This window comes from Oncorhynchus mykiss, chromosome 4, assembly GCF_057628025.1.
Source record: "Oncorhynchus mykiss isolate SJ-2025 chromosome 4, ASM5762802v1, whole genome shotgun sequence".
NCBI classification, from domain to species: domain Eukaryota; kingdom Metazoa; phylum Chordata; class Actinopteri; order Salmoniformes; family Salmonidae; genus Oncorhynchus; species Oncorhynchus mykiss.
In genome coordinates this window covers 7,345,080-7,372,852 of record NC_143025.1, presented here as the reverse complement: position 1 = coordinate 7,372,852, position 27,773 = coordinate 7,345,080, and the positions used below count along the sequence as shown (strand labels likewise).

The following is a 27,773-nucleotide window of genomic DNA, read 5'->3' as shown; positions in this document are numbered from 1 at the left end:
AAACATATATCTAGATTGCATCTATATGTCAATGAATTACACACATTAAGCTGTTAATGTCATGATGTTATATTTTCCAGGATATACTATTGTAAAGAACATGTACAGTAGTTCAACAAATTATACTTGTTTTTTTCTCAATTTTTATTGATTTGAAGTTAACACTTTACATGAACAGCACTCGGTGAGATCGTATTATAATTATTATAATTCCTAATTATATGGTACATCCTCTCTAGCTCCCAAATAATGTTGCAAGGGAATGCCATTTCATGAGCAACATTAGGTCCCATTATGGAGAACATGGTCATGGTTTGAAACTAGGACTACATCATTTAATTGGTTTACAAATTAAAGAGTTTCCTATGATAAAAACATATAAAATGGGGTAGTTTGTTGGCTATGATAATGAAACCAATACTATTCCATTCGTTTTGAATTGATTTGCTGCACACCAGCCCCAATGGAAATGGTTGCGTTCCAGGTATATTTTCATTTATGTTTTACAGTATAGCTGCGCACATGAACAGATCTCACAAGCGCTGCAAAGGTGCGACCTGTCACATTTGGGTAACGTCCACTCCTCACCACACGATGGCAGTCGTGTGCACCACAGTTTCTCTCACGCCTGACCGGACTAAGGGGGGTTGTTTCAGATCACAACGTTTTCTATGGGTGCAACGCAAACGCAAAGGTGAGAGTCATGGGCCCAGTTCTTGTATGTCCTGGAACATAGCCCATATTCTGTGTTTACAGAATTAGGTCATCTTTTTTTCTCCGCTGTCTTTCAAATTGAACGTTTTTTTTTCTCTCCAAATGACGCGTCGTTTCAACAAAAGGTTATTTTGGATAAATAGTAGTTAGTTAGCAATACAACTAGTTAGCAACTGCTTAGTTATAGTAGCTAGTAGTAAGCTCGTAGATTTAGCACAAGCGGGAATGGCTAGTTAGTTAGCTTCGTCGATATGCATAAAAGAAGCTAGGCAATTTTGCTAGTTGTAGTTGAGTTTTTTTATTTTATTTTTTATTCTAGTCAACTAGCGAGCAAACATTCAAAACGGATACTAACAAATTGATTGCCTTGCTCAAGTATGGGGATGTGCTTGCCGTGCCTTGGTGGAGCTGGAGACGACGTGGTACCGACACCAGACCCAGTAAGTTAACTAGCAAAACTACAAACTATCCTTGTTAATTATTACATGTTCATTAGCTAGCTACTCTGGGTGTACCCATTTTCTGTCCTTCGATCAACCTAACTAGTGCTATCTAGGTGTGCCAGAGTGTTGGTTATTGACAGTAAACATAGCTAGCGAGGTATCTACACATTTTTATTCTTCCATGTTTACCTTACCAGACTAGCTCCCAAGTTTCAGACCCGCCCCTATCTGGTTATAGCCTGGGTACCAGTCTGTTTGTGCCAGTGTGCCCCTCCTTGTCATTCCTGTTACCAAACATAACCTGGTCCCAGATGTGTTTGTTCATGTCAACTTGGTTACATTATTCTGCTAAGATATATTATTTTTGACAACGTCTCTCCCCGTGTTATGGAAGTTATATGAATGATAACTGTAATGCTCATTACCCTCTTCCAATAGTTTGAAACCACAGATATCCTATAAATCCCTTATCTATGTAATTCTATGATTGAAACACTCAACATCATGTTCTGCTTCATTCACAGGAGACGAGGAGACGTCAGCTAGCAGAGGCAGCTGAGAAGAGACAGAAAGAGGTATGACTGGTTTTGACAAGTGTTCACGACACCCATATAGCCTAGGCCTACACTGTTACACTAAGGGCTGGTTTCCCGGACACAGATTAAGCCTAGTCCTGGAGAATCTCCATTGAAAGTGCTTTTCAGTCCAGGACTAGGCTTCATTTGTGTTTGGGAAACCAGCCCTATATAACCTACACATGGTGGTCCTTTGTGACTTAGTTGGATTAGCATGTGGTGAGGTTGTGGGTTCATTACCCACCGGGATCCTATACACATACCTTTGTATGCACTCACTGTACCATAAAAAATCACTTAGGATGAAAGTATCTGCTAAGTATCACACTGGATACTGCCACTGGCCAGTCAGTCTCAGCAGCCAGCCACTCTCCCTGCCTTCTTATTAATGGAGTTTACTGAGACAGAGTGGAGCCTACCGTTGATTTGTCACATACACAGGATACAGCAGGTGTAAACGGTACAGTGAAATGCCTAGCTGCAAGCTCTCCTCAACAGTGCAGTACAGAGATCAACAATAATCAAACGTCAAATCAAAAATAGAACAAGCGATGTAAAAGGAGTATCATGGCAATAAGAATAATAACTTATTGTGGTAGAATGTGTAGACAATAGGATATATTATATATAATAGGATATATTATAGACAATATGATATATTATAGACAATATGATATATTATAGACAATATGATATATTATAGACAATAGGATATATTATAGACAATATGATATATTATAGACAATATGATATATTATAGACAATATGATATATTATAGACAATATGATATATTATAGACAATATGATATATTATGTACAATATGATATATTATAGACAATAGGATATATTATAGACAATATTATATATTATGTACAATATTATAGACAATATGATATATTATATACAATATGATATATTATATACATTAGGACTGTGCTATGTCAAGTATACATGAAACATGGGACACAACGCTTTACATGTTGCGTTTATATTTATGTTCAAGTGCTAGAGGTGTCACTACAGACCCTGGTTCGATTCTGGGCTGTATCACAACCGGCCGTGATCGGGAGTCCCATAGTGTGGCGCACAATTGGCCCAGCGTCGTCTGGGTTAGGGGAGGGTTTGGCCGGGTGGGGGGGGTTAGGCCGTCATTGTAAAGTAAGAATTAGTTCTTAACTGACTTGCCTAGTTAAAGGTTAAATGAACTAAAAAAAATACACGTCAAGTATGGCTTATTTACAAGTAATAAAGTGAATTGTGAGAAGGCAGAGAGAAGGTAAACCCAGTGGACCTATCCTTTAAATAGTTTTCACACTATTGTTCTGACCCAAACCCTACTGTGCTGACTCCAATCTTTTTCCAGCACAGTTCCAGCAGCTACGATGGATGTGCTGTGTGAGCAGCTCGGCTCGATTCGGCTATATCGTGTGAAAAGGGTAGCTTATATAACTAGAGACTTTAACCGAGAAATCCAATCTTTGTCGTTTGTATCCTTGTTGCAAGGCTACTAAAGTCTCATCAATCACTGTTTAGACTGGTGGGTATTTTTTTACTGTGACACAAATTCTTCAGTCAAAGCCAATTGTTTCCAACAAATAAAACATATCGGCCTATTTAAAGCACCCGGGTGAGTATGAGGAGAATGTCTGAGCTCATCTCTTGGATTCTCTGGCATCTTCCACCCCTCCCCACATATATACCACCCACCCCCTTCTCCCTCCCTCCCACCCCCCTTCTCCCTTCTCCCCCCCCAACACCACCACCCACCCCCTGTCTCGCCCCCACACACCACCACCCACCCCCTGTCTCGCCCCCATACACCACCACCCACCCCCTGTCTCCCCCCCACCACCCACCCCCTTCTCCTCCCCACACACTACCACCCACCCCATCTCCCCCCCACACACCACCACCACCACCCCCCCGTCTCCCCCCCACACACCACCCACACCCTGTCTCCCCCCCACACACCTCCACCCACCCTCGTCTCCCCAACACACCACCACCCACCCCCCTTCTCCCCCCACACACCACCACCTCCCCCACACCTGTCTCCCCCCCCACAATACCACCCACCCCCTTCTCCCACACACCACCACCAGCTCAGCATTATTTTTGCAACCCTTCCATTTGAGAGGCAACCAATGTCTTTAGCCAGCTGCCATTCTGACTTCCCCATCTCCTCTTAGACAACCTACAGGGGTGTCAAAAACCCAGAAGCAGTTGAGAGAAAGAAAAAGAAACAGGAGGAGATGAACAAACAAGAGATGACCACGTCTCCGTCTGGAGGGGGAGGAGGGCTGAAGGTGGGTTCTTTCATCTAGGACACAGATTAGGTGATGTCTGGAGGGGGAGGGGGAGGAGGGCTGAAGGTGGGTCCTTTCATCTAGAACACAGATTAGGTGATGTCTGGAGGGAGACGATGGGGGCTGAAGGTGGGTCCTTTAATGTAGAACATAGATTAGGTGATGTCTGGAGAGGGAGGAGGGCTGAAGGTGGGTCCTTTCATCTAGGACACAGATTAGGTGATGTCTGGAGGAGGAGGAGGGCTGAAGGTGGGTCCTTTCATCTAGGACACAGATTAGGTGATGTCTGGAGGAGGAGGAGGGCTGAAGGTGGGTCCTTTCATCTAGGACACAGATTAGGTGATGTCTGGAGGAGGGCTGAAGGTGGGTCCTTTCATCTAGGACACAGATTAGGTGATGTCTGGAGGGGGAGGAGGAGGGCTGAAGGTGGGTCCTTTCATCTAGAACACAGATTAGGTGATGTCTGGAGGGGGAGGAGGAGGGCTGAAGGTGGGTCCTTTCATCTAGGACACAGATTAGGTGATGTCTGGAGGGGGAGGAGGAGGGCTGAAGGTGGGTCCTTTCATCTGAGACACAGATTAGGTGATGTCTGGAGGAGGAGGGCTGAAGATGGGTCCTTTCATCTAGGACACAGATTAGGTGATGTCTGGAGGAGGAGGGCTGAAGGTGGGTCCTTTCATCTAGAACACAGATTAGGTGATGTCTGGAGGGGGAGGAGGAGGAGGGCTGAAGGTGGGTCCTTTCATCTAGGACACAGATTAGGTGATGTCTGGAGGGGGAGGAGGAGGAGGGCTGAAGGTGGGTCCTTTCATCTAGGACACAGATTAGGTGATGTCTGGAGATGCATTGTAACTGCTGGTTGATGCTCAGTTGGAGCCGTAGAAATGTTTTCTCACAATATTTTACATATATATTTATGTCTACAAAATAGGAACTTCATACAGGCAATATACTGTTAATTGCTGTGGTCATTCCTATTCAATAACAAAATTCACTTTTTTTTCCCCCCTTCTGTCTGTAGTGGCAGGTGGGCTAAAGATCGACAGACATGGAGAGATGTATGAAAGTCTCAATCTACACTGAGGTTCAGTCAACAACATGAAGAGTATTGGTACCAGTTGACTTGAAAATGCCTTTTTGGCTGTCTGTCCTTCTAAAAATGTTTTATTTTAAATACAAGCTTTTTCAGAGGCAGTAGGATAGTTTGCCATGCTTCGCCTTGGTATAAAGAAAGGCTCTGCTGCTCGATGTTGGCCGTGTGCACCGCAGTACATGCCTGCCCTAATGCCAAGATGTACAAGAGATCTGGATCTTTGGAACGGACAGGGTGACTATGACACAGCTATGAGTAGCATACAGTATACACGCTCACAGTACATCTATAAACTGCACCAGGCGTCTTGCCACTCACTTTCTCTGCTCTTTCCCCCTTTCGCTCTCTCTCTCCATCTACTAGTCCTCTTGCCCTCTCTCTCACCCCTTCTCTTGCTCTCTCTCTCCCCTTCCTTTGCTCTCTCTCTCTCTCTCTCTCTCCTTCTCTTGCTCTCTCTCTCTCTCTCACCCCTTCTCTTGCTCTCTCTCTCACCCCTTCTCTTGCTCTCTCTCTCACCCCTTCTCTTGCTCTCTCTCTCACCCCTTCTCTTGCCCTCTCTCTCACCCGTTCTCTTTCTCTCTCTCTCTCTCACCCCTTCGATTGCCCTCTCTCTCACCCCTTCTCTTGCTCTCTCTCACCCCTTCTCTTGCTCTCTCTCTCACCTCTTCTCTTACCCTCTCTCTCGCCCCTTCTCTTACCCTCTCTCTCACCCCTTCTCTTGCTCTCTCTCTCTCACCCCTTCTTCTCTTGCTCTCTCTACATTTCTCTCTCTTTCTCTGCCATTTCAACTTTGCAGATTTTATACCATTTTGCTTACTGCTTTTGTAAATTTTTTCTAACATTTAAAACATTTTAAAGAATGTTCTCATTCTTGTGACAGTTTTATATGATAGATTTCTCCTAAAAAAAAATGATATATATATATATATATATATATATATATATATATATATATATGCTACCAAGTCCTTAATGTTCAACATAGGCCTAGATGATCCATAAAACATTTTCTATTGTATATCAGTGTGGAAAATTAGCTACATTTTTATATAACTACTTATGAACCACATTTGAATGCCGTTTTAGAGTTCATTCACCAACACTATTCAATTGACATTTGACTTTGAGGTTTGATTTTCCTATTGTCTGTGCAATAGAAGTTATTTGCTCCACGTTAGTATCGGTTTGTAATGTACGAAGGATATTTATCTTGATCTCTGCTTTATTTAAGTATTATTGAAATTGTTGACAGATTGACGTGTTGTATGAGGTAGTTGGCTGTATCTCGTAGATTTAGAGTTCCCCCCCCCCCCCCCCCCCCATTTCAACCTGTGCATGAACAGTAATATTGTTTATGCGTTCTGTCGGTACGATGGTAACAAATAGGACTTGAGTCGATTTTTTTTGCCTACTGGCCTTACCTGTCGACCACAATGAGATACCACAATGAAATGGAAGGAAAGAAGCATGCCTGAACTAGCAGGTCGCTAGTGTGTACTTGATGAAGTATTGACTTTTTACCTGCCTTGCTTTGTACTCAAGTGCTTTTCCTCCCTGTTCGCTTACTGCTTCAAGTGCTCTTGCCATTTTGAGGGGCATGAAGTCACGCCAATGTAATTTTGTAGAAATAAAAGACTCTTGTTGACACTTTCTCTCTGTGGGGTTTTTGGTATAAAAAAAAAATGGACCAGTTACATTGCATCCATCTTGGAACATAATGTACTTCCTGTGATGATCACTTATCAGGTGACAGTGCATTGTAACCTGATCACCACATTCTTATCGGCAGACTCGACAGCCTTTGTTTCTCAAATGACTGCCTCGCCTGGTTCACCAACTACTTCTCAGATAGAGTTCAGTGTGTCAAATCGGAGGGCCTGTAGTCCGGACCTCTGGCAGTAGTCTCTATGGGGGTGCCACAGGGTTCAATTCTCGGGCCGACTCTCTTCTCTGTATACATCAATGATGTCGCTCTTGCTGCGGGTGATTCCCTGATCCACCTCTACGCAGACAACATCATTCTGTATACTTCTGGCCCTTATTTGGACACTGTGTTAACTGACCTCCAGGCGAGCTTCAATGCCATACAACTCTCCTTCCGTGGCCTCCAACTGCTCTTAAATGCAAGTAAAACTAAATGCATGCTCTTCAACCGATCGCTGCCCGCACCTGCCTGTCCAGCATCACTACTCTGGACGGTTCTGACTTAGAATATGTGGACAACTACAAATACCTAGTTGTCTGGTTAGACTGTAAACTCTCCTTCCAGACTCACATTAAGCATCTCCAATCCAACATTAAATCCAGAATTGGCTTCCTGTTTCCGATCCTTGACTTCAGCGATGTCATTTACAAAATAGCCTCCAACACTCTACTCAACAAATTGGCAGCAGTCTATCACAGTGCCATCTGTCACCAAAGCCCCATATACCGCCCACCACTGCGACCTGTACGCTTTTGTTGGCTGGCCCTCACTTCATACTCGTCGTCAAACCCACTGGCTCCAGGTCATCTACAAGTCTTTGCTAGGTAAAGCCCCGACCTTATCTCAGCTCACTGGTCACCATAGCACCACCCACCCGTAGCACGCGCTCCAGCAGGTATATTTCACTGGTCACCCCCAAAGCCAATTCCTACTTTGGCTGTCCTTTCCTTCCAGTTCTCTGCTACCAATGACTGCAACGAACTGCAAAAATCACTGAAGCTGGAGACTCATATCTCCCTCACTAACTTTAAGCACCAGCTGTCAGAGCAGCTCACAGATCACTGCACCTGTACATACCCCATCCAACTACCTCATCCCCATGCTGTTATTTATTTTGCTCCTTTGCACCCCAGTATCTCTACTTGCACATTCATCTTCTGTGCATCTATCACTCCAGTGTTTAATTGCTATATTGTAATTACTTTGCCACTATGGCCTATTTTCTGCCTTAACTCCCTTATCTTACCTCATTTACACACACTGTATATAGACTTTTTATTTTTCTATTGTGTTATTGACTGTATGTTTGTTTATCCCACGTGTAACTCTGTGTTGTTTGTGTCGCACTGTTTTGCTTTATCTTGGCCAGGTCGCAGTTGTAAATGAGAACTTGTTCTCAACTAGCATACCTGATTAAATAAAGGTTAAATAAAATAAAATAAAATAAATCGTTTTTAGCAGTACTGCTAATAAGCTCTATGGGTCAGTACTGGATCCCAATGTGTTTATGATGGTTATCGTTAGGTAGGAATTCAGCATTATCATTAAAAACATATTTCATTGTTGACTTCCATTCGAATGGAAGTCACCTCTTTGGTAAAAAAATAATTTAAAAAAAGCTTAAGAAATGGTCAGGGACAAACCCTTCACTGTACATACGGTTTGAGCTAGACATGATGATGACAGTTTTTAAAGTTGCTCGCCATAAAATAAATATTCGTGGGATTTGTAGTCCTTGTAGTACAGATCGTTCTGTCTGATCTACGGGAGCCTCTCTAGCTCAGAACTACAGATGAATAATTGGCTGAATATCCGGCGTACGCGCCAGACAGGAAAACAGCCCTATAAATAGTCTGCTCTTCCCTTGTTCGCTCTTTCACTGAGTTAAGACGTCTGTCGGAAGCATTATGGCTATCATTATAAAACTAGGTTATATTTGGCATCCGGACAGAAAATACAATACATCCGTCATAAAATGATAAGCTACCTTTGGTGAGTAATCATTTGCAGACTTGTTGAGCCTAGTTTTGTCATTTATTTTCGCTGCACATAGTTTGCTACAAGATGGCTAACGTTAGCTATTTTGGCTTACGACTCTTCCAATAATTTCGTGGAAGAATACGTTACCTATGTTAACTAGCTAATGTTTAAAGTAAATTACATGCCAACCGGTATAAACTAAACTTCGAAGTTAAAAGGTTTAACGTTAATTAACATTACCATAGCTAGTGCCACGTGGGTCCATAGTGCGCTAATGTAAAAACATTTTTTTCTACACAGCACAACGTTTTAGTTATTATCTTTGGTCTTTCTATGAAGATAACTTTGTCCAGTTCTGCTACTGAATGATGGTGATCGATATTAGTGACTCTGAGAAAGACCTGGGTTTTTATAACTCGTATTAGTTAACCAGTTAGCTAGTTGGCCCGGTCCTTAACAAAACTTTAGTTAACAACTGCATGATAAATTAAGTGTCTCAAACTACCATTTGTCGTGTCAGTAACAGGTGTTGTATTTCAGGGGATCTGTAATGAGGGTGAATTTCGGTCTACAGAGGCGGCTGTAGGAAGTCCGTGATGTGATGGCAGCTTCATGTCGTCAGGTGAGTCTCTAAATAATAACACATGGTCAGGTTTAAGGAGCAGAGCCAGTGATGACAAAACTAAAATAACTTTTCTGACACCTCGTATGAGAGCTGGTAACAGCCTTTGATTCTAACTCCACTCTGAGGCTCTTGTTAGTTACCATCTATGTGACAGTAGGGTATTCTGTGACTTTCAGTGGTATTACTGGTGAGGTATTCATCTTTCTCAACCTTTCTCCCAACAGGAGTTGGGTGCTCAGTGCTGCAGTCTGGTTGGTCAATCTGAGACCATGTGACCTGCAGTGATCCTCAGCCCTCTGGTAAACAACTGCTCAGACACTACTTTGTCTTCTAGTGATTGTTGGTGTATAGTAGCAGTGAGCCAGTGATGACAAAACTAAAATAACTTTTCTGACACCTCGTATGAGAGCTGGTAACAGCCTCTGATTCTAACTCCACTCTGAGGCTCTGATACTAACTATGCATTGGTGTTACTGTAGCCTAGGTGATGTTTTGGATCTACGCTGACCAAGTATTCCTCTGTTTCAGGTTCCATAGATGGGAGGGGCTTCCCACATACTCCCAACATGTCAAGGGGAGATTACTGCCCACAGCTAGTGTTATCCAATATATGTGCTATGTATCAAACTAAGCATTGTATGTGGGCCAAATCATGAGCTAAATCTTGTAGTGAATCTGGAGATTGGCCAAATTCAAGAGACTAGACTGTTTGGTTTAACCCTGGTTTGTAAACTGAAATGGTACATTTAATGATTTAACAGTAGCTGGGGTGGTGAGGTCTGTCTGTAACGCTGCTCTGGTTTCTTGATGATCAATTCGTTTAGGCCTTAGTTTTAGCACACCTGGGCTACAGTCCAAACACTTAAGATGCACCCTACCCCCTTCAGCCCTCATTAAGTGGACACTTCTGATAACCTATAATGATGATCAATGTTGCAATTTAGCGAGTTGTGACAATTTCTTGGTGTCCCTAGATTGTTAAACTGAGATGGTGTAACAGTAGCTAAGATGGGGAGGGCTGTCTGTGATAAAGCGCTGCGCTGCGTTCCGATCCACAAAACATTTACTACGGGCTAGTTTTATCACGCCTGAATTACTGCCCAGTTCTATCTTAAAGTGCCACAAAGGACAGGCAAATTAGTTGGAAGTACTGCCGCCCCTTAAAGGGGTACTTCAGTCTTTATTTTTAATTATGCCTTTTATTTACTTCTCCAGTCTGACCTCATGGATATCCGTTTGGTCTGCATCCAGTTTGAAGGAAGTAGCCAGCTATTGCTTATAGCGTTAGCAGATACCACAGACATCTTCATTTTGCTAACGCTGACTTACAATTGTGCCAGTTAGCCACTTCATTTCAAACTAGATGCAGAGACATAAATGGTATTGAGGTCATCTGACTCTGGAAGTAGACAACGGAGTCCAGTTGTCAAAAGCCTACAGTTACAATGTACTCGTCGCCCCTCCCTCTGCTTGCCCTACCTATAAACTCCTGAGTGGCGCACCTGTCTTAAGGAGCTGAACACTTCACTACAGACACCCTGGTTTGAATCTAGGCTGTATCACAACCGGCCATGATCGGAAATCCCTTAGGGCGTCGTCCGGGTTTGGCCTGTGTGGGCCGTCATTGTAAATAAGAATTTGTTCTTACGGGACTTGCTTACTTTAAGAAAATACGTATTTAAGTGTACCCTACAACTGGTGTCGGCAACAGTATGGTTGATCTCCAGTGTGGAGACTGGTGTTCAGTTGTAATATTTTTATGATGTCAATAAAGTTTTATAACATTTGTTCTAGTACTTTGTGTGAATGACATTGATACTGGATTAGTTTCTAGTTGGTTCATAGTTCTAATGCAACTCTGCCTGTATGATCCATCACTGCTATCCATGCTGTCTCTGTAATAGTGGCCATTGGCAGTACTGATTTATCAATAGGGATATGTAAAAGTAACACACTCGTCTGTTCGCCAGCCGCCTCTAGCGATTTGCCTGGGAATGTTACATGAACACTTGTCAGTGGTTAAAATAGACTTGACACAATGGATGTGTTCTAAGAATCAATCCTAATGACATTCCGATCAAAGACGACGTTCTAAATTAATCTAATCCTTTAGTCTTCGCTTCAAACAGAATAGAGCTGGAAAGAACTGGTGCATTGTAGGAATTCTTTTTTTTCTTACAGAGAAATGTTTACACCTTTTATGTATGGCTGTTAACATTTTGACTTGTAATATGGCACTATAGTATTTAACTTAGTTGATTACCATTACGGTGTAGCGCTTTGGTCAAAGCGACAGGATTTGTGGTTTTACTTAATTTGCTGTACTGGTCAACGATTTATAACGGTGACCTTGATCTAGTCATACATTGTGGCCCGAGCCTATGGAAATTCAATGTGTAGCTAGATCTGTCATGCTAATGTTTACTAGCTGGCCTGGTGTAAGTACTTTAGCCAAGTAGCCTAGGACAAGAAATTGAAAGTGTGTACTGTTTGACAGAGCGATAAGACTTTAGGGAAAGGCAACATGAAAGAGGATATCATTGGCATTTCACAGCAAGTAGGGTGAGTTAATATTCCTTCCACTTGCACTCACACAAACCTAAAAGCTTAAAAATCGAATTATAAAATTCACTGAATACATTACATAAAACAATACTACCAAGCCGCAGCTCGATACTAGTCAGAAAACGTATACTATATCCTCGTTGGGGTGGGATCCGTAGCGGTACGTGGGTCACGCCACTCCAGGTGAAAGAAGGCTGTATTATGACCTATGTGTTGTACCCTATATTAGCATTTTCACACTTTATATCTAAATATGTGTGTAAATCAATGTTGCTTAGATTTGGATATGAGGTGTGAATGTTAATTTACACTACCGGCCAAAAGTTTGGAAACCTACTCATACAAGGTTTGGAAACCTCATTTTTTTTTTACTATTGTACATTGTAGAGTTTTTATTTTACCTTTAACTAGGCAAGTCAGTAAATAACAAATTCTTATTTTCAGTGACGGCCTAGGAACAGTGGGGCAGAACGACAGATTTGTACCTTGTCAGCTCGGAGATTTGAACTTGCAACCTTTTGGTTACTAGTGCTCTAACCACTAGGCTACGCTGTGAAGACAGCAAAACTATGGAATAACACACATGGAATCATGTAGTAACCAAAAAAGTGTTAAACAAATCAAAATATATTTTATATTTGAGATTCTTCAAAGTAGCCACCCTTTGCATTGATGCTTTGCACACTCTTGGCATTCTCTCAACCAGCTTCATGAGGTAGTCACCTGGAATGCATTTCAATTAACAGGTGTGTTAAAAGTTCATTTGTGGAATTTCTTTACTTAATGCGTTTGAGCCAATCAGTTGTGTTGTGACAACGTAGGGGGGTATACAGAACATAGCCCTATTTGGTAAAAGTCCATATTATGGCAAGAAAAGCTCAAATAAGCTAAGATAAACTACAGTCCATCATTACTTCAATACGGAATATTTCAAGAACTTTGAAAGTTTCTTCAAGTGCAGTTGCAAAAACTATCAAGTGCTATGATGAAACTGGTTCACATGAGGACCGCCACAGGAAAGGAAGACCCAGAGTTACCTCTGCTGCAGAGGATAAGTTCATTAGAGTTACCAGCCTCAGAAATTGCAGCCCAAATAAATGCTTCACGGAGTTCAAGTAACAGACATCTCAACATCAACTGTTCAGAGGAGACTGCGTGCTTCAGGCCTCCATGGTCGAATTGCTGCAAAGAAAACCACTACTAAAGGACACCAATAAGAAGAAGAGACTTGCTTGGGCCAAGAAACACGAGCAGTGGACATTGGACCGGTGGAAATCTGTCCTTTGTTCCAACCGCTGTGAGACGCGGCGTCTATAAAAGTAGCGAGGCTACATACAGACACCGGTTAGTCAGGCTGATTGAGGTAGTATGTACATGTAGATATGGTTAAAGTGACTATGCATATATGATGAACAGAGAGTAGCAGTAGCGTAAAAGAGGGGGTGGTGGATGGGCCACAATGCAGATAGTCCGGTAAGCCACTGCGGGAGCAATGGTTGGTCGGCCCAATTGAGGTAGTACGTACATGAATGTATAGTTAAAGTGACTATGCATCTGTGATAAACAGAGAGTCGCAGCAGCGTAAAATAGGGGTTGGGGGGGTCCACACAATGCAAATAGTCCGGGTAACCTTTGGTTACCTGTTCAGGAGTCTTATGGCTTGGGGGTAGAAGCTGTTAAGAAGCTTTTTGGACTTGGTGCTCCGGTACCACTTGCCATGCGGTAGTAGAGAGAACAGTCTATGACTGGGGTGGCTGGGGTCTTTGACCATTTTTAGGGCCTTCCTCTGACACCGCATGGTGTAGAGGTCCTGGATGGCAGGCATGTACTGGGCCGTACGGACTACCCTCTGTTGTGCCTTGAGAAGGTAGCGACAGTACATTAAGCTGATTGACTGGTGAGCAGGTAGAGACAGTACATTAAGCTGAATGATTAGTGAGACAGTACATTAAGCTGATTGATTGATGAGCAAAGTGGAAAATCTATCACGCAGTATAATCAGGAGTTTTAAATGCATTACTATCGATGCCCAATCTCCTTCAGAATGCAGCAGATGGCAACAGCAGCAATTTGCTGAAATTGTCATTTTTACCAGCAGCTTGAGTGAAATAATGGAACAGGGCAGTTCCTTTCTCACTCAGTATCCTTGTCGACAGCTAGACCAAAACAGGAAGCTGTTGAGGCAACTAATCTCTGTCTCTCTAAAGGCTTCATCTCTCACAGAAATTTGATTTGCTGCTGTCCCGATACATTTTGTTACGTTTAACTGGTTAATTATCAGGTAGAACAGAAAATCAGCAGAAATCTGAACCTCAAACCTCAGTTCCAATGTTATTTTTTATTCTTCCCCCTCTAATCCAGGTCTGATTTAGACCTGGGACACCAAGTGGGTGCTATTAATTATCAGGTAGAACAGAAAATCAGCAGTACTCTAGACCTCCAGGATCTGATTTGAATATCCCTGTACTACACCATGAAATGATATTGTCAGCTAAAGATTATCCCAGTTTTGTACATATGTTTGTTATTCGCCTTGCCTGGGATAAAGCAGAACACACATGTTAATTTGGGAACACTGAATGGGCAATAATGTAATCTTCTTCTCCTAGATGCTACACAACAAGCATGTGATGGTGCGTGTGGGAGGAGGCTGGGAGACCTTTGAGAGTTACCTTTTGAAACACGACCCATGTCGGATGCTCCAGATCTCCAGAGCGGAGGGGAAGACCTCTCCCATGTCCTCCAACACCAAGGACCTCACCTCAAACAGCTACCTAGTGGTGGCCGCACACCACCGCAGCAAGAAGTAAAGATGGCTGCACCCCACCTCAGCTACAAGTAAAGATGGCCGCACCCCACTTCAGCAAGAAGTAAAGATGGCCGCACCCCACCTCAGCAAGAAGTAAAGATGGCCGCACCCCACCGCAGCAAGAAGTAAAGATGGCCGCACCCCACCTCAGCTACAAGTAAAGATGGCCGCACCTCAGCTACAAGTAAAGATGGCCGCACCCCACTTCAGCAAGAAGTAAAGATGGCCGCACCCCACTTCAGCAAGAAGTAAAGATGGCCGCACCCCACTTCAGCAAGAAGTAAAGATGGCTTTCTACCAGCACGAAGCATTACAAACCATCCTACTGCCTCTGTTTTTTGGTTACTACATGATTCCATATGTGTTATTTTATAGTTTTGATGTCTTCACTATTATTCTACAATGTAGAAAATAGTTTTTAAAAAGTAAGAAATACCCATGTATGAGTAGGTGTCCAAACTTTTGACCGGTAGTGAAACCACAGATATCCTATAAATCCCGTAGCTATGTAATTCTATGATTGAAACACTCAACATCATGTTCTGCTTCATTCACAGGAGACGAGGAGACGTCAGCTAGCAGAGGCAGCTGAGAAGAGACAGAAAGAGGTATGACTGGTTTTGACAAGTGTTCCCGACACCCATATAGCCTAGGCCTACACTGTTACACTAAGGGCTGGTTTCCCGGACACAGATTAAGCCTACTCCTGGAGAATCTCCATTGAAAGTGCTTTTCAGTCCAGGACTAGGCTTCATTTGTGTTTGGGAAACCAGCCCTTATATAACCTACACATGGTGGTCCTTTGTGACTTAGTTGGATTAGCGTGTGGTGAGGTTGTGGGTTCATTACCCACCGGGATCCTATATACATACCTTTGTATGCACTCACTGTACCATAAAAAATCACTTAGGATGAAAGTATCTGCTAAGTATCACACTGGATACTGCCACTGGCCAGTCAGTCTCAGCAGCCAGCCACTCTCCCTGCCTTCTTATTAATGGAGTTTACTGAGACAGAGTGGAGCCTACTGGGAGAATCAAATCAAAGTTGATTTAAGAATAATAACTTATTGTGGTAGAATGTGTAGACCATATGATATATTATATACAGGACTGTGCTATGTCAAGTATACATGAACAAAAATGTAAACGCAACATGTAAAATGTTGGTCCCATGTTTCATGAGCCGAAATAAAAGATCCCACAAATTTTGGACACAAATTCTCTCAAATTTCACTTTTTTGCTTGCCTTGGTTTGTACTTCACTCAGTTAAGTGCTCTTGTCATTTTGAGGGACAGACGTTATCTCTGTGGGTTTTTGGTAAAAATGGATCCGTTACATTGCATCCATCTTGGAACATAAAATACATCCTGTGACGATCACTTATCAGGTTACAGTGCTTTGTTTTCAGCAGTGCTGCGGTCAGTAATGGATCGATCCCAATGTGTTTATAGTGGATATCTTTAGGTAAGACTTTAGTAGGAATTCACAATTATTTAATTGTTGACTTCCATTTGAATGGAATGTAACTATTTCATCAATAAAGCATAAGAAATGGTCAGGGACAAACTTTTCACTGTAAATACCGTCTGAACTAGACATGATGATAACAGTATTTGAAATTGCTCGCCATAAAAAAATGTTCCTGGGATTTGTAGTCATTGAAGTACAGACCATTCTTGTGTAATCTACGGGAGCCTCTGTAGCTCAGAACTACAGACGAATAATTGGTTGATTATCCGGTGGGGTCCACCCCAGACAGGAAAAAGCCTTATAAATACCCTGCTCTTCGCTCATTCAGTCTTTCACTACCAAAGACACGGCGTGGTAAACGTCACAAATCCTCCGGGGAGAATTATGGCAATCATTATAAAACTAAGTTGTCTTTGGCAGCCGCACAGAGAACACCATGCATCCGCAATAAAATGACTCGATCCCTTTGGTGAGTAATCATTTGCAGACTTGTTGAGAGCTAGCTAGTTAGGTCTTCATTTATGCTGCACCTCGTTTGCTTTAGCTATTTTGGGTTACGAATGAACTTGGCTAGCGATTTTCTCCCGTTTTATTTCGAGGATTAATATAGTGGAATAAGCATAGTTAGGTAGGTTGCTACCTTAACTAGCTAATGTTTTAAAAGTAAATGACATGCTAACATGTTTTAAGCTAACGTTACTTAACAGTAGCTAACACCACGTGGGTCGTTAATGCGCAATTTTTTTTACAACTCTATTGGGTCTTTCTATGAAGATAACTTTGTCCAGTTCTGCTACTGAATGATGGTGATCGATATTAGTGACTCTGAGAAAGACCTGTTTGTTTTTTATTTTTACAACGCTTATTAGTTAACTAGTTAGCTACTCGGCCCGGCCATAATAGAATCGCGCCAACGCCTTAATTACCTTGAATCACTTTACTCATGTAGGTTTAACTAAACGACCATTTGTCTCTTCAGTAACGGGTTCAGATGGCACCACCAGGCTGACTAGCTGTTCTGGCCTGTAGAGGCGGCTGTACGAAGTCCATGATGTGAAGCTGTCATCACGTCAGGTGAGTCTCATTTCCCACTGTTAATCAATCTGAGTTAATAACACCTGGTCAGGTTTAAGACGCAGAGCCAGTGATGACAAAACTAAAAATAACTTTTCTGACACCTCGTATGAGAGCTGGTAACAGCCTCTGATTCTAACTCCACTCTGAGGCTCTGATTGTAGTATTGGGCTCCCAAGTGGTGCAGCAGTGAAAGGCACCGCCTCTGTCACTACATGCCCTGGTTCGATTCCAGGCTGTATCACAACCTGAGTCCCATAGGGCTGTGCACAATTGGCCCGTCTAGGTTAGGCGGTCATTGTAAATAGACGTTTATTCTTGAGTGACTTCCCTAGTTAAATAAATGTGACTGTTGCAGTATTACTGGTGAGGTATTCTACTGAATGTTTTTTTTAAACCTTCAACCTGCCAGGAGTCTGTCAGTCTGAGACCATGTGACCTGCGTTGGACCGCCCTCCACCCCATCTCTCAGGTAAACCAGGCTCTCCACTTGCACACTACGACTCTTGAGCCAGTGGTAGTTGGTTTGTTGCAATGAGCCAGTGGTGTGTACTTAAGGTTTCTGGTGTCTTTTATGACTGTTTGTGCTGGTCTTTCTATGAAGATAACTTTGTCCAGTTCTGCTACTGAATGATGGTGATTGATATTAGTGACTCTGAGAAAGACCTGTTTATTTTTAAATGCTCCAATTAGTTGGCTGGCTAACATAAATACTGACCCTTGATAGGAGCACTCTTAATCTTTCATTGTGTTGGTCTAGCTAAAAAAATATATACATATATTTCATGTTTCTGTGCTAATTGTATTTTTGGACCCTCAACAGTTAGCATCACTGACATGATTGGTCCGATTTCTCCCACCACTCTCAATGCTGCAGTCTGGATGGTCAATCTGAGACCATGTGACCTGCAGTGATCCATCAGCCCTCTGGTAAACAACCCCTCTTACTGCTCAGACACTACTTTGTCTTCTAGTGATTGTTGGTGTATAGTAGCAGTGAGCCAGTGATGACAAAACTAAAATAACTTTTCTGACACCTCGTATGAGAGCTGGTAACAGCCTCTGATTCTAACTCTACTCTGAGGCTCTGATATTAACTATGTATAGGTGTTACTGTAGCCTAGGTGATGTTTTGGATCTACGCTGACCAAGTGTTCCTCTGTTTCAGGTTCCATAGACGGGAGGGGCTTCCCACCACAATGGCTGCCCATCCTGTGGTTTCTCTGGTGTGTTGCGTTTCAGAACCAGTAGGGTGCTTGCTGACCGACTTCCATCGTGTTGAAGGGGTGGTTACTACCCACAGCTGGTGTTATCCAATGATGTGCTATGTATCAAACTAAGCATTGTATGTGGGCCAAATCATGAGCTAAATATTGTAGTGAATCTGGAGATTGGCCAAATTCAAGAGACTAGACTGGTTTAACCCTGGATTGTAAAACTGATATGGTAAATTTTATGATTTAACAGCAGCTGGGGGGGGGGGGGGGGCGCTGTCTGTAACGCTGCTCTGGTTTCTTGATGATCAATTTGTTTAGGCCCTAGTTTTAGCACACCTGGGCTACAGTCCAAACACTTAAGATGCACCCTACCCCCTTCAGCCCTCATTAAGTGGACATCTCTGATACCTTATAATGCTGCCTGATGAGTATACACCTGCAGGGCAAGGAAGGGTTTTTAAAATGGCCGCCCTTACCTGGAAATCCATCGCTCGTCCTGCGACTGTCTTTTAGCCACCAGCTTGTGGGTGTTATGTGCTACAGTCAATTATGATTGCATGTCTAAATATCTTAGCAAATTAGTTGCCTACCGTTAGCCTGTCTAGCTGGAACTTCTGAAGATAAAATGTAGTAATACAATTTCCAAAAGCTAACCAAATAATACTTTGAGATGTTTATGCTGTCATGTGCATTTGTACAATTTAGAACTTATTTGTGTTTTGTTTTTACGTTCACTTGTAAATTGACCACTAAAACGAGGGCTGTGGGGGGCTTACGTTGCAAGCTTCCCTTGCTTGGCTAATAATTTGCACCGCCTGCCAAGATGGTGACGTTATTCCCCCAAGGGCATAAAGTGAGAGTTTTTGGTTTGGACTGTGGCCCTGTACTAATGTCCAGTTATATAGTGAAGTGCCACAAAGGACACAGGCAAATTAGTTGGCCCAGAACAGGGCAGCGCAACTGGCATTTAATGGGTACTTTCAAGATTTTGGCACATGATAAGAGGAGTGGTTTTATTTATGTAGGCTGTAGTTTTATTACTTAATTATTATTTTGTTTGCCATTTCTGTTAACCACACCCTGCTTGTATCTGGACCCTACAGTCTGCAGCAGTATCGTGTATATATTGTGTCAAGACCTTGGGTCTTTTGTTCTGTTAAGGTAGTCAATAAAGGTTTTACAAATGTGTTCTGGTAGTTTGTGAATGTGATTGGCTGCTAGTTCCTGTTTTGGTCACAGTTCTGTGACTATGACAGATCACTCACTGCAAGCTGTCTAATGGTTGCCATTGGCAGTACTGACTTACCAGTAGGGGTCACTAAAGTATCGCCGTGGACATGTCCACCAGCTGACTCTAGCAATTTTGTCTCGGGGTCGTGCCTTTAAAAGTTGTCTGGTTAAGCTATCAAAAGGATACAATAAGTCTGACCCTGTTGCTTAGGTACAGAACAGGAGCCCTACACCAACCTGAGGGCACTGTTCCACCACCTCCTGGCCTGACAGGCGGGCAGCTCCCCCAGTCCAAGCTCTTCTCTGTCCCAGCACCCCAATGGTGGAACCAGCTTCCCCCTGAAGCCAGGACCGAGTCCCTGTCCGTCTTTTAAAACCATCAAACCCCACTTTTTTGTGTGTATATAAATATACACACACTTTAATCCTCTTCACCCCCCTCCTACCTCTGAGTCTACTTTGAGAACAAATGTTCTCTCTATGCCTGTGATAATGTCCCACCTAGCTATTTTAAGAAGTATGCTAAATGACAAATTTCTAAGAAATTCATATTTAGGACTTAACATGGTAATGTAGCATTTGATAGGTGACTTCAATAAATGATTGAATTGTGGCCCAAAATAACCCAGAAGACCCTGGACATGGTAACTGGTAAACTTGTACTTGTGAAAACTGATTACATTTAAAATGTGGTGTTCTAGCCATGACTTATGTAGTGTAGCTGCATATTTATGGGGAAAACAATCACTCACTAGTTCAGAATATACCCATTACAGTGATTACAGTATGTTCACTTACAGGTTTTTAGCCCATTGGGTGCACCGATTGTCACCTTGTCAGTTACAACTGTGCTGGTTGCCATCTCAGTGGGAAGGTGTTTCAATCGTTTGGCCCAGGTTCTACTTAGGACTGTCTGGCCCAGTGCTCCAGTTGAACTTGAGGGCTACATCAGCTGAGGTGCGAGTTCAACTTAAATTTGAAAGGCTGAGTTTTGGTTTCCCTGCTTGTTTTCGCTCCGTAGTCTTTTTACTACCTATTCTAAGTTGCTGTTTTTTTTTTTTCAGTGGCAAATGTAGGTGTGCATCCATGATGGCTGTCTGCTAGAGCCCCTTACTAGTGGCTGTGCCAACTTTCAGTGGGTGTCTGAACCCCTTTTAAACTATTCTAGAATTCATTCAATTGTTACGTTTCCACAAGACAAACGCAGTCACTCGCAACAAAGGGAACCAACAAAGAAAATCACTGACAACCGAAGTACCCAAGGTAACAAACATGCTTTTAACACCACATATTCCAGCCTCAATCCCAGGCAAAGTCATTCATTGCGTAGATTGTTCTAACAGAATAAATCACATTTGTCATTAAAATGGTTAAAATATTTTATGGGTCATTCCACCTCGAAGCACGTGTTCTGAAATAATTTGTTAGAAACAAGATTAGCATTCCTGCATCATTTTTGTTGAATTTGCTCTCAGGAATTAAGTTAATTTATTGCACCCAAACGACCGTCGTGACATGATAAAACCTAGTCGTTTGTGACCGTAAAGTCAGATGATGGATAACTCAAGCCTGCTGCCCACCGTGTGTTTTGTAGTTTACATAATCTAGAAGAGATGCAATCACTGCATGAGTTGGAGTGGTGCTCATCTATCTGTAAACTACTCCAGCACCTTAAACTGCTGCCGGCATCTTAAATGAGGACCAGCATTTTGTTTTTTTATTCCGCTTCAAGCACGGATCACTGCTGTGGCCGACATCATCTAGGAGAGATGCAAGACCAGATACATAAAGTCACATCCTCATTATGAACGTCTTCATTTCGTGCGCCGGTAGTTGGTAACCACCAGTTAGCTATCGTCAAGGGAACCGATGATCTATAAACAGTCTCACATCCCAAATAACTAAATCATTATGGAGTGAATTCCTACCCGAGCGCGCGTAAATGACAAGTAATTGCCTTTTTTATGTATTTTTTAATAAAACGGTTCTTACGCGTTTTCTGACCTTGAATTTAAGCATGAGAATAGCATGCCATTCACCCGATATTCCTTTGGGGTGGAGATCAAATAAATGGTGTGGCAGAGGTGAGTCTACAGATTCTAACCTTGATTTAATTCCACCTTTACGCGTGATGAAACAATGAACAAGGTCGAGCAACCGATCGGTTCTAAGTGAAACATCTTTCTTTCCCCCGATAGAAATAACACCATTCTCACACAGTAATTTCATACTCCACGGTAATAACCACATACATTGTCACTGTTAGTTTCATAAAATTTTTGCATCACTCCTTCACATCGTTAGTTTACCTTTTTCTCTCCCTCTGTCACGTTCGTGTGGTTGTTCCTGATGATCACCTGCAGTAGTAGATCATATTAGCCTAACGTGTTACAAATTGTGCAGTCATTTAGAACATGTAGCCAGATTGAATCAATGTGGAACTCCGACCACACCGTAGCAGGTTAGCCTGGCGTACGGTTCACGACGCCTGGACCGTTGTCATCACAGTTCCATGATTATGGTATAATTTATAGACTACCGTTCAACCTCTATTGTACACATTTCTCACTTTCCAATATTTCATGGTTTGAACAAATTAATGTCAATTTTTAGGATGAATCTAATCACTATTTTTGATTCACCAATATGTTGTGCCTAAAAGTTATTTTGTTCAAAATACACTTTACAAAAATATAAAATGCAACATGTAAAGTGTTGGTTTCATGAACTGAAATGAAAGATCCCAGAAATGTTCCATACACACAAATCTTATTTCTCGCAACTGTTGTAGACAAATGTGTTTACATCCCTGTCAGTGAGCATTTCTCCTTTGCCAAGATAATCCATCCACTTGACAGGTGTGGCATATCAAGGAGCTGATTAAATTGCAATTGGCATGCTGGTTGCAGGAATGTCCACCAGAGCTGTGCGGAGGAGTATTTCTGTCTGTAATAAAGCCCTTTTGTGGGGGAAATTTTCATTTTGATTGGCTGGGCCTGGCTCCCAAGTGGGTGGGCCTATGCCCTTCCCGGCCCAACCATGGCTGTGCCCCTGCCCAGGCATGTGATATCCATAGATTAGGGCCCAATGCATTTATTTCAATTGACTGATTTCCTTATATAAAACTGTAACTCATCAAAATCTTTTAAATTGTTCCATGTTGCGTTTTATATTTTTGTTCAGAATACTTTCCTAAACCCTAAATAATATACAAGATCAGAGTATTTTTAAATCCACCAATTGGTGTTGTAACGGAGATGGAAATAAATGGTTTTCTTCCATTGATTTCTAATATTCTGAACCTGTTCTCTCCATGTATTCTAGTGAGTCTGTCGACAAAATTCTAATTAAAGGTACAGCGTATTTAAAGGGATGGCTTTAGTTAAATGTACTGAAAACCCTATTGATTGAAAACTCCACGAGAAAATCTGTTGGCAACCAAGTGGGAGGATTTTCAGCGGGTTAATTGCTGCCATCTTCTTGCTGGGGTGGTGTGCGGCCATCTTTACTTCTTGCTGCGGTGGGGTGCGGCCATCTTTACTTGTAGCTGCGGTGGGGTGCGGCCATCTTTACTTGTTGCTGCGGTGGGGTGCGGCCATCTTTACTCGTTGCTGCGGTGGGGTGCGGCCATCTTTACTTGTAGCTGAGGTGGGGTGCGGCCATCTTTACTTCTTGCTGCGGTGGGGTGCGGCCATCTTTACTTCTTGCTGCGGTGGGGTGCGGCCATCTTTACTTCTTGCTGCGGTGGGGTGCGGCCATCTTTACTTGTAGCTGCGGTGGGGTGCGGCCATCTTTACTCGTTGCTGCGGTGGTGTGCGGCCATCTTTACTTCTTGCTGCGGTGGGGTGCGGCCATCTTTACTTCTTGCTGCGGTGGGGTGCGGCCATCTTTACTTGTAGCTGCGGTGGGGTGCGGCCATCTTTACTCGTTGCTGCGGTGGTGTGCGGCCATCTTTACTTCTTGCTGCGGTGGGGTGCGGCCATCTTTACTCGTTGCTGCGGTGGGGTGCGACCATCTTTACTTCTTGCTGCGGTGGGGTGCGGCCATCTTTACTTGTAGCTGCGGTGGGGTGCGGCCATCTTTACTTGTTGCTGCGGTGGGGTGCGGCCATCTTTACTTGTAGCTGCGGTGGGGTGCGGCCATCTTTACTTGTTGCTGCGGTGGGGTGCGGCCATCTTTACTCGTTGCTGCGGTGGGGTGTGGCCATCTTTACTTGTAGCTGCGGTGGGGTGCGGCCATCTTTACTCGTTGCTGCGTTGGGGTGTGGCCATCTTTACTTTTTTCTGCGGTGGGGTGTTGCCATCTTTAATTTTTGCTGCGGTGCTCTGCGGCCACCACCAGGTAGCTGTCTGGGGTGAGGTCCTTGGAGGACATGGGAGAGGTCTTCCCCTCCACTCTGGAGATCTGGAGCATTCGACATGGGTCGTGTTTCAGAAGGTAACTTTCAAAGGTCTCCCAGCCTCCTCCCACACGCACCATCACATGCTTGTTGTGTAGCATCTAGGAGAAGAAGATTACATTATTGTCCATTCAGTGTTCACAAATTAACATGTGTGTTCTGCTTTATCCCAGGCAAGGCGAATAACAAACATATGTACAAAACTGGGATAATCTTTAGCTGACAATATCATTTCATGGTGTAGTACAGGGATATTCAAATCAGATCCTGGAGGTCTAGAGTACTGCTGATTTTCTGTTCTACCTGATCATTAATAGCTAGTCCTACAACACTGAACAAAATACACAACATGTAAAGTATTGGTCCCATGTTTCATGAGCTGAAATAAAATAATCTAGATATTTTCCAAATGCACAAAAATCTTATTTCTCACCAGTGTGTTTACATCCCTGTTAGTGAACATTTCTCCTTTGTCACGATAATCCATCCACCTGACAGATGTGGCATATCAAGAAGCTGATTAAAATAACATGATTACACAGGTGCACCTTGTGCCGGGGGACAATAAAAGGCCACTCTAAAACGTGCAGTTTTGTCACACAACACAATGCCACAGATGTCTCAAGTGTTGAGGGAGTGGGCAAATTGGTATGCTGACTGCAGGAATGTCCACCAGAGCATTGAATGTTAAGTTCTCTACCATAAACCTCCTATTATATATCCTTTTAGAGAATTCGGCAGTACGTCCAACAGGCCTCACAACCGCAGACCACGTGTAACCACGCTAACCCAGGGTCTCCACATCCAGCTTCGACTCTTCCCCCCCCTCCCTGAGGGATCGCCTGAGACCAGCCACCCTTGACAGCTGATGAAACTGAGGGTGTATTTCTGTCTGTAATAAAGCCCTCTTGTTGGGAAAAACTCATTCTGATTGGCTGGGCCTTGCTCCAATGTGGGTGGGCCAGTCTCTCAAGTGAGCGGGGCTCTGCCCACCCACGGCTGCACCCCTGCCCAGTCATGTGAAATCCATAGATTAGGGCCTAATTTATTTATTTCAATTGACTGATTTCCTAATATATGAAATGTAACTCAGGAAAATCTTTGAAATTGTTGCATGTTCCATTTTTCATATTTTTGTTCAGTACAATATTTGCACATCATTAACAATGGCATTGTTGGATTCCTTTTCACTAATAAATGACTCAAAACTAGAAATCAACATGCTGTGCGTTCACCAATACATTGTAATGCGGGCTGAATTTTATACAGCAACATTCTGTTTATTTAAATTACAACTGTTTATTCGCTCATGCTGCCTGCTACATGCTGCACATTTTCTGGGTGGGTTGGGTACCATGGCAACCTCTAACGCCACACCAATAAATGGCAGGAGAGGGAAATAAAAAATATATTGTCATCAGACACAAACATTTGTCTTTACTATCCTTGTTGGAACCAAACAATTGATTCCCATCCTAAGCCTAAAATAGCCTTTTTTTCTCCCTTGTGCAGACCGGGAGAAATGTCCCCAATTGTCCAAATTTTCATTGTTTTAATATATATAGCAAAACCAAACACACAAAATAACAAAATCTCCATAGCCTCAAACGTTGTGTTTTTAACTGCAAGGGAATATGAATTCTACGAATGGTGTGATAAACAACAAGATAACAGATCAGAAGCTGAACATTTAGAGTTGTCACTGACAGGAAGTACCAGTTTGACCCAGTGCAGGCATACTGCTGATTGTTGCTGACTGATGGCCAAACACAACAAGGTACACTTAATCAGGTCTGAGAGGAAGAAAGTAAGAGAGTGTTCCCCACACCCATATACACTATATAGACAAAAGTATGTGGACACACCTTAAAATTAGTGGATTTGGCTATTTCAGCCACAACCGTTGCTGACGGGTGTATAAAATCGAGCACACAGCCATGCAATCTCCATAGACAAACATTGGCAGTGGAAGGGCCCGTACTGAAGAGCTCAGTGACTTTCAACGTGGCACCGTCATAGGATGCCACCTTTCCAACAAGTAAGTTTGTCACATTTTTTTGCCCTGACAGAGCTTTCCCGGTCAACTGTAAGTGCTGTTATTGTGAAGTGGAAATGTCTAGGAGCAACAAAGGCTCAGCAGCAAAATGGTAGGCCACACAATCTCACAGAATGGGACCGCATAGTGCTGATGCGCATAGGGTGTAAAAATAGTCTGTCCTCAGTTAAAACACTCACTGCCGAGTTCCAAACTGCCTCTGGAAGCAATGTCAGCACAAGAACTGTTCGTCGGGAGCTTCATGAAATGGGTTTCCATGGCCGAGCAGCAGCATACAAGCCTAAGATCACCATGCGCGATGCCAAGCATCGGCTAGAGTGGTGTAAAGTTTGCCGCCATTGGACTGGAGCAGTGGAAATGCATTCTCTGGAGTTTATTTATTTATTGTTTATTTCACCTTTATTTAACCAAGTAGGCCAGCTGAGAACAAGTTCTCATTTACAACTGCGACCTGGCCAAGATAAATCTAAGCAGTGAGACACAAACAACAACACAGAGTTACACGTGGAATAAACAAACGTACAGTCAATAACACAATAGGGAAAAATCTATATACAGTGTGTGCAAATTAGGTAAGATTAGGGAGGTAAGGCAATAAATAGGCCGTATTGGCGAAGTAATTACATTTTAGCAATTAAACACTGGAGTGATAGATGTGCAGAAGATGAATGTGCAAGTAGAGATACTGGGGTGCAAAAGAGCAAGAGGGTAAGTAATAATATGGGGATGAGGTAGTTGGATGAGCTATTTACAGATATGATGAATCACGCTTCACCTCATGGCAGTCCGACAGATTAATCTGAGTGTGGCGAATGCCAAGAGAATGCTACCTGCCCAAATGCATATTGCCAACTGTAAAGTTTGGTGGAGGAGGAATAATGGTCAGGGGTTGTTTTTCATGGTTCAGGCTCCTTAGTTCCAGTGAAGGGAAATCTTAACACTACAACATACAATTACAATCTAGACGATTCTGTGCTTTCAACTTTGTGGCAACAGTTCAGGGAAAGCCCTTTATTGTTTCAGCACAAAAGCGAGGTCCATACAGAAATGGTTTGTTGAGATCGGTGTGGAAGAACTTGACTGGCCTGCACAGAGCCCTGACCTCAACCCCATCGAATGCCTTTGGCATGAATTGGAACGTCGACTGCGAGCCAGGACTAATCGCCTGAAATCAAGTGCCCGACGTCACTAATGCTCTTGTGGCTGAATGGAAGCAAGTCCCTGCATCAATGTTCCAAAATCTAGTGGAAAGCCTTCCCAGAAAAGTGGATGATGTTGTAGCAGAAAAGGGGGGACCAACTCCATATTAATGCCCATTCAATTTGGAATGAGATGTTTTATGTGCAGGTGTCCACATACTTTTGGTCATGTAGATGGGGAGAGAGAGAGAGAGGAGATAGAGTTAGGAGAGAGGAGAGAGAGAAAGGGAGAGCGAGAGAGAGAGAGGGGGGAGGGGAGAGAAAGGGAGAGAGAGAGAGAGGGGGAGAGAGAGAGGGGAGAGAGAGAG

General features: G+C 43.0%; 2 protein-coding genes, 1 long non-coding RNA gene and 7 other non-coding genes across 12 annotated transcripts in view; 9 read left to right on the top strand and 1 right to left on the bottom strand.

Annotated features, from left to right (window-relative positions):
* The first annotated feature begins 623 nt into the window (after nt 1-623).
* LOC110521194 (small VCP/p97-interacting protein) lies at nt 624-6,780 on the top strand. Of its 2 annotated transcripts, none has more exons than XM_090231008.1 (5): nt 624-694; nt 1,091-1,154; nt 1,682-1,732; nt 3,924-4,040; nt 5,062-6,780. In XM_090231008.1, the coding sequence occupies exons 1-5, from the start codon at nt 672-674 to the stop codon at nt 5,074-5,076; spliced, it is 270 nt and encodes an 89-aa protein (XP_090087134.1). In that variant the 5' UTR covers nt 624-671; the 3' UTR covers nt 5,077-6,780. The 2 variants fall into 2 exon arrangements, with proteins under 2 accessions (XP_090087134.1, XP_090087135.1); XM_090231009.1 differs by lacking the exon at nt 624-694 and adding an exon at nt 701-839.
* Nucleotides 6,781-8,664: 1,884 nt separating this feature from the next.
* Nucleotides 8,665-19,769, top strand: LOC110521193 (uncharacterized). Of its 2 annotated transcripts, none has more exons than XR_016495061.1 (4): nt 8,665-8,830; nt 9,359-9,440; nt 9,668-9,742; nt 9,972-11,230. It is a non-coding gene; the product is annotated as an uncharacterized LOC110521193 (long non-coding RNA). The 2 variants fall into 2 exon arrangements; XR_016495062.1 differs by lacking the exon at nt 9,972-11,230 and adding an exon at nt 18,533-19,769 and having other exon boundaries at nt 8,709-8,830.
* Nucleotides 9,147-9,216, top strand: LOC118945918 (small nucleolar RNA SNORD38). Its single transcript, XR_005041071.1, has one exon. It is a non-coding gene; the product is annotated as a small nucleolar RNA SNORD38 (small nucleolar RNA).
* Nucleotides 9,484-9,572, top strand: LOC118945922 (small nucleolar RNA SNORD60). Its single transcript, XR_005041075.1, has one exon. It is a non-coding gene; the product is annotated as a small nucleolar RNA SNORD60 (small nucleolar RNA).
* LOC118945920 (small nucleolar RNA SNORD60) lies at nt 9,803-9,891 on the top strand. The gene has a single exon (XR_005041073.1). It is a non-coding gene; the product is annotated as a small nucleolar RNA SNORD60 (small nucleolar RNA).
* On the top strand, nt 17,054-17,123 carry LOC118945917 (small nucleolar RNA SNORD38). Its single transcript, XR_005041070.1, has one exon. It is a non-coding gene; the product is annotated as a small nucleolar RNA SNORD38 (small nucleolar RNA).
* LOC118945921 (small nucleolar RNA SNORD60) lies at nt 17,430-17,519 on the top strand. The gene has a single exon (XR_005041074.1). It is a non-coding gene; the product is annotated as a small nucleolar RNA SNORD60 (small nucleolar RNA).
* Nucleotides 17,958-18,027, top strand: LOC118945916 (small nucleolar RNA SNORD38). The gene has a single exon (XR_005041069.2). It is a non-coding gene; the product is annotated as a small nucleolar RNA SNORD38 (small nucleolar RNA).
* LOC118945919 (small nucleolar RNA SNORD60) lies at nt 18,364-18,452 on the top strand. The gene has a single exon (XR_005041072.1). It is a non-coding gene; the product is annotated as a small nucleolar RNA SNORD60 (small nucleolar RNA).
* A 4,319-nt stretch (nt 19,770-24,088) lies between the features above and the next one.
* Nucleotides 24,089-27,773, bottom strand: part of LOC110522702 (growth arrest-specific protein 2) — a 46,732-nt gene continuing 43,047 nt past the window's right edge. The window contains exon 8 of the mRNA XM_036968995.2: nt 24,089-24,311. Coding sequence (XP_036824890.2) covers nt 24,117-24,311 — 195 coding nt within the window. The 3' untranslated portion in view covers nt 24,089-24,116. The remainder of the gene's footprint in view (nt 24,312-27,773) is intronic.

Coding starts and splice junctions, on each gene's coding strand:
- LOC110521194 (XM_090231008.1), top strand. CDS start 672: ATGGGTGCAACGCAAACGCAAAG. Junction 695..1,090: donor GGTGCAACGCAAACGCAAAG/GTGAGAGTCATG, acceptor GCCTTGCTCAAG/TATGGGGATGTGCTTGCCGT. Junction 1,733..3,923: donor CTGAGAAGAGACAGAAAGAG/GTATGACTGGTT, acceptor ATCTCCTCTTAG/ACAACCTACAGGGGTGTCAA.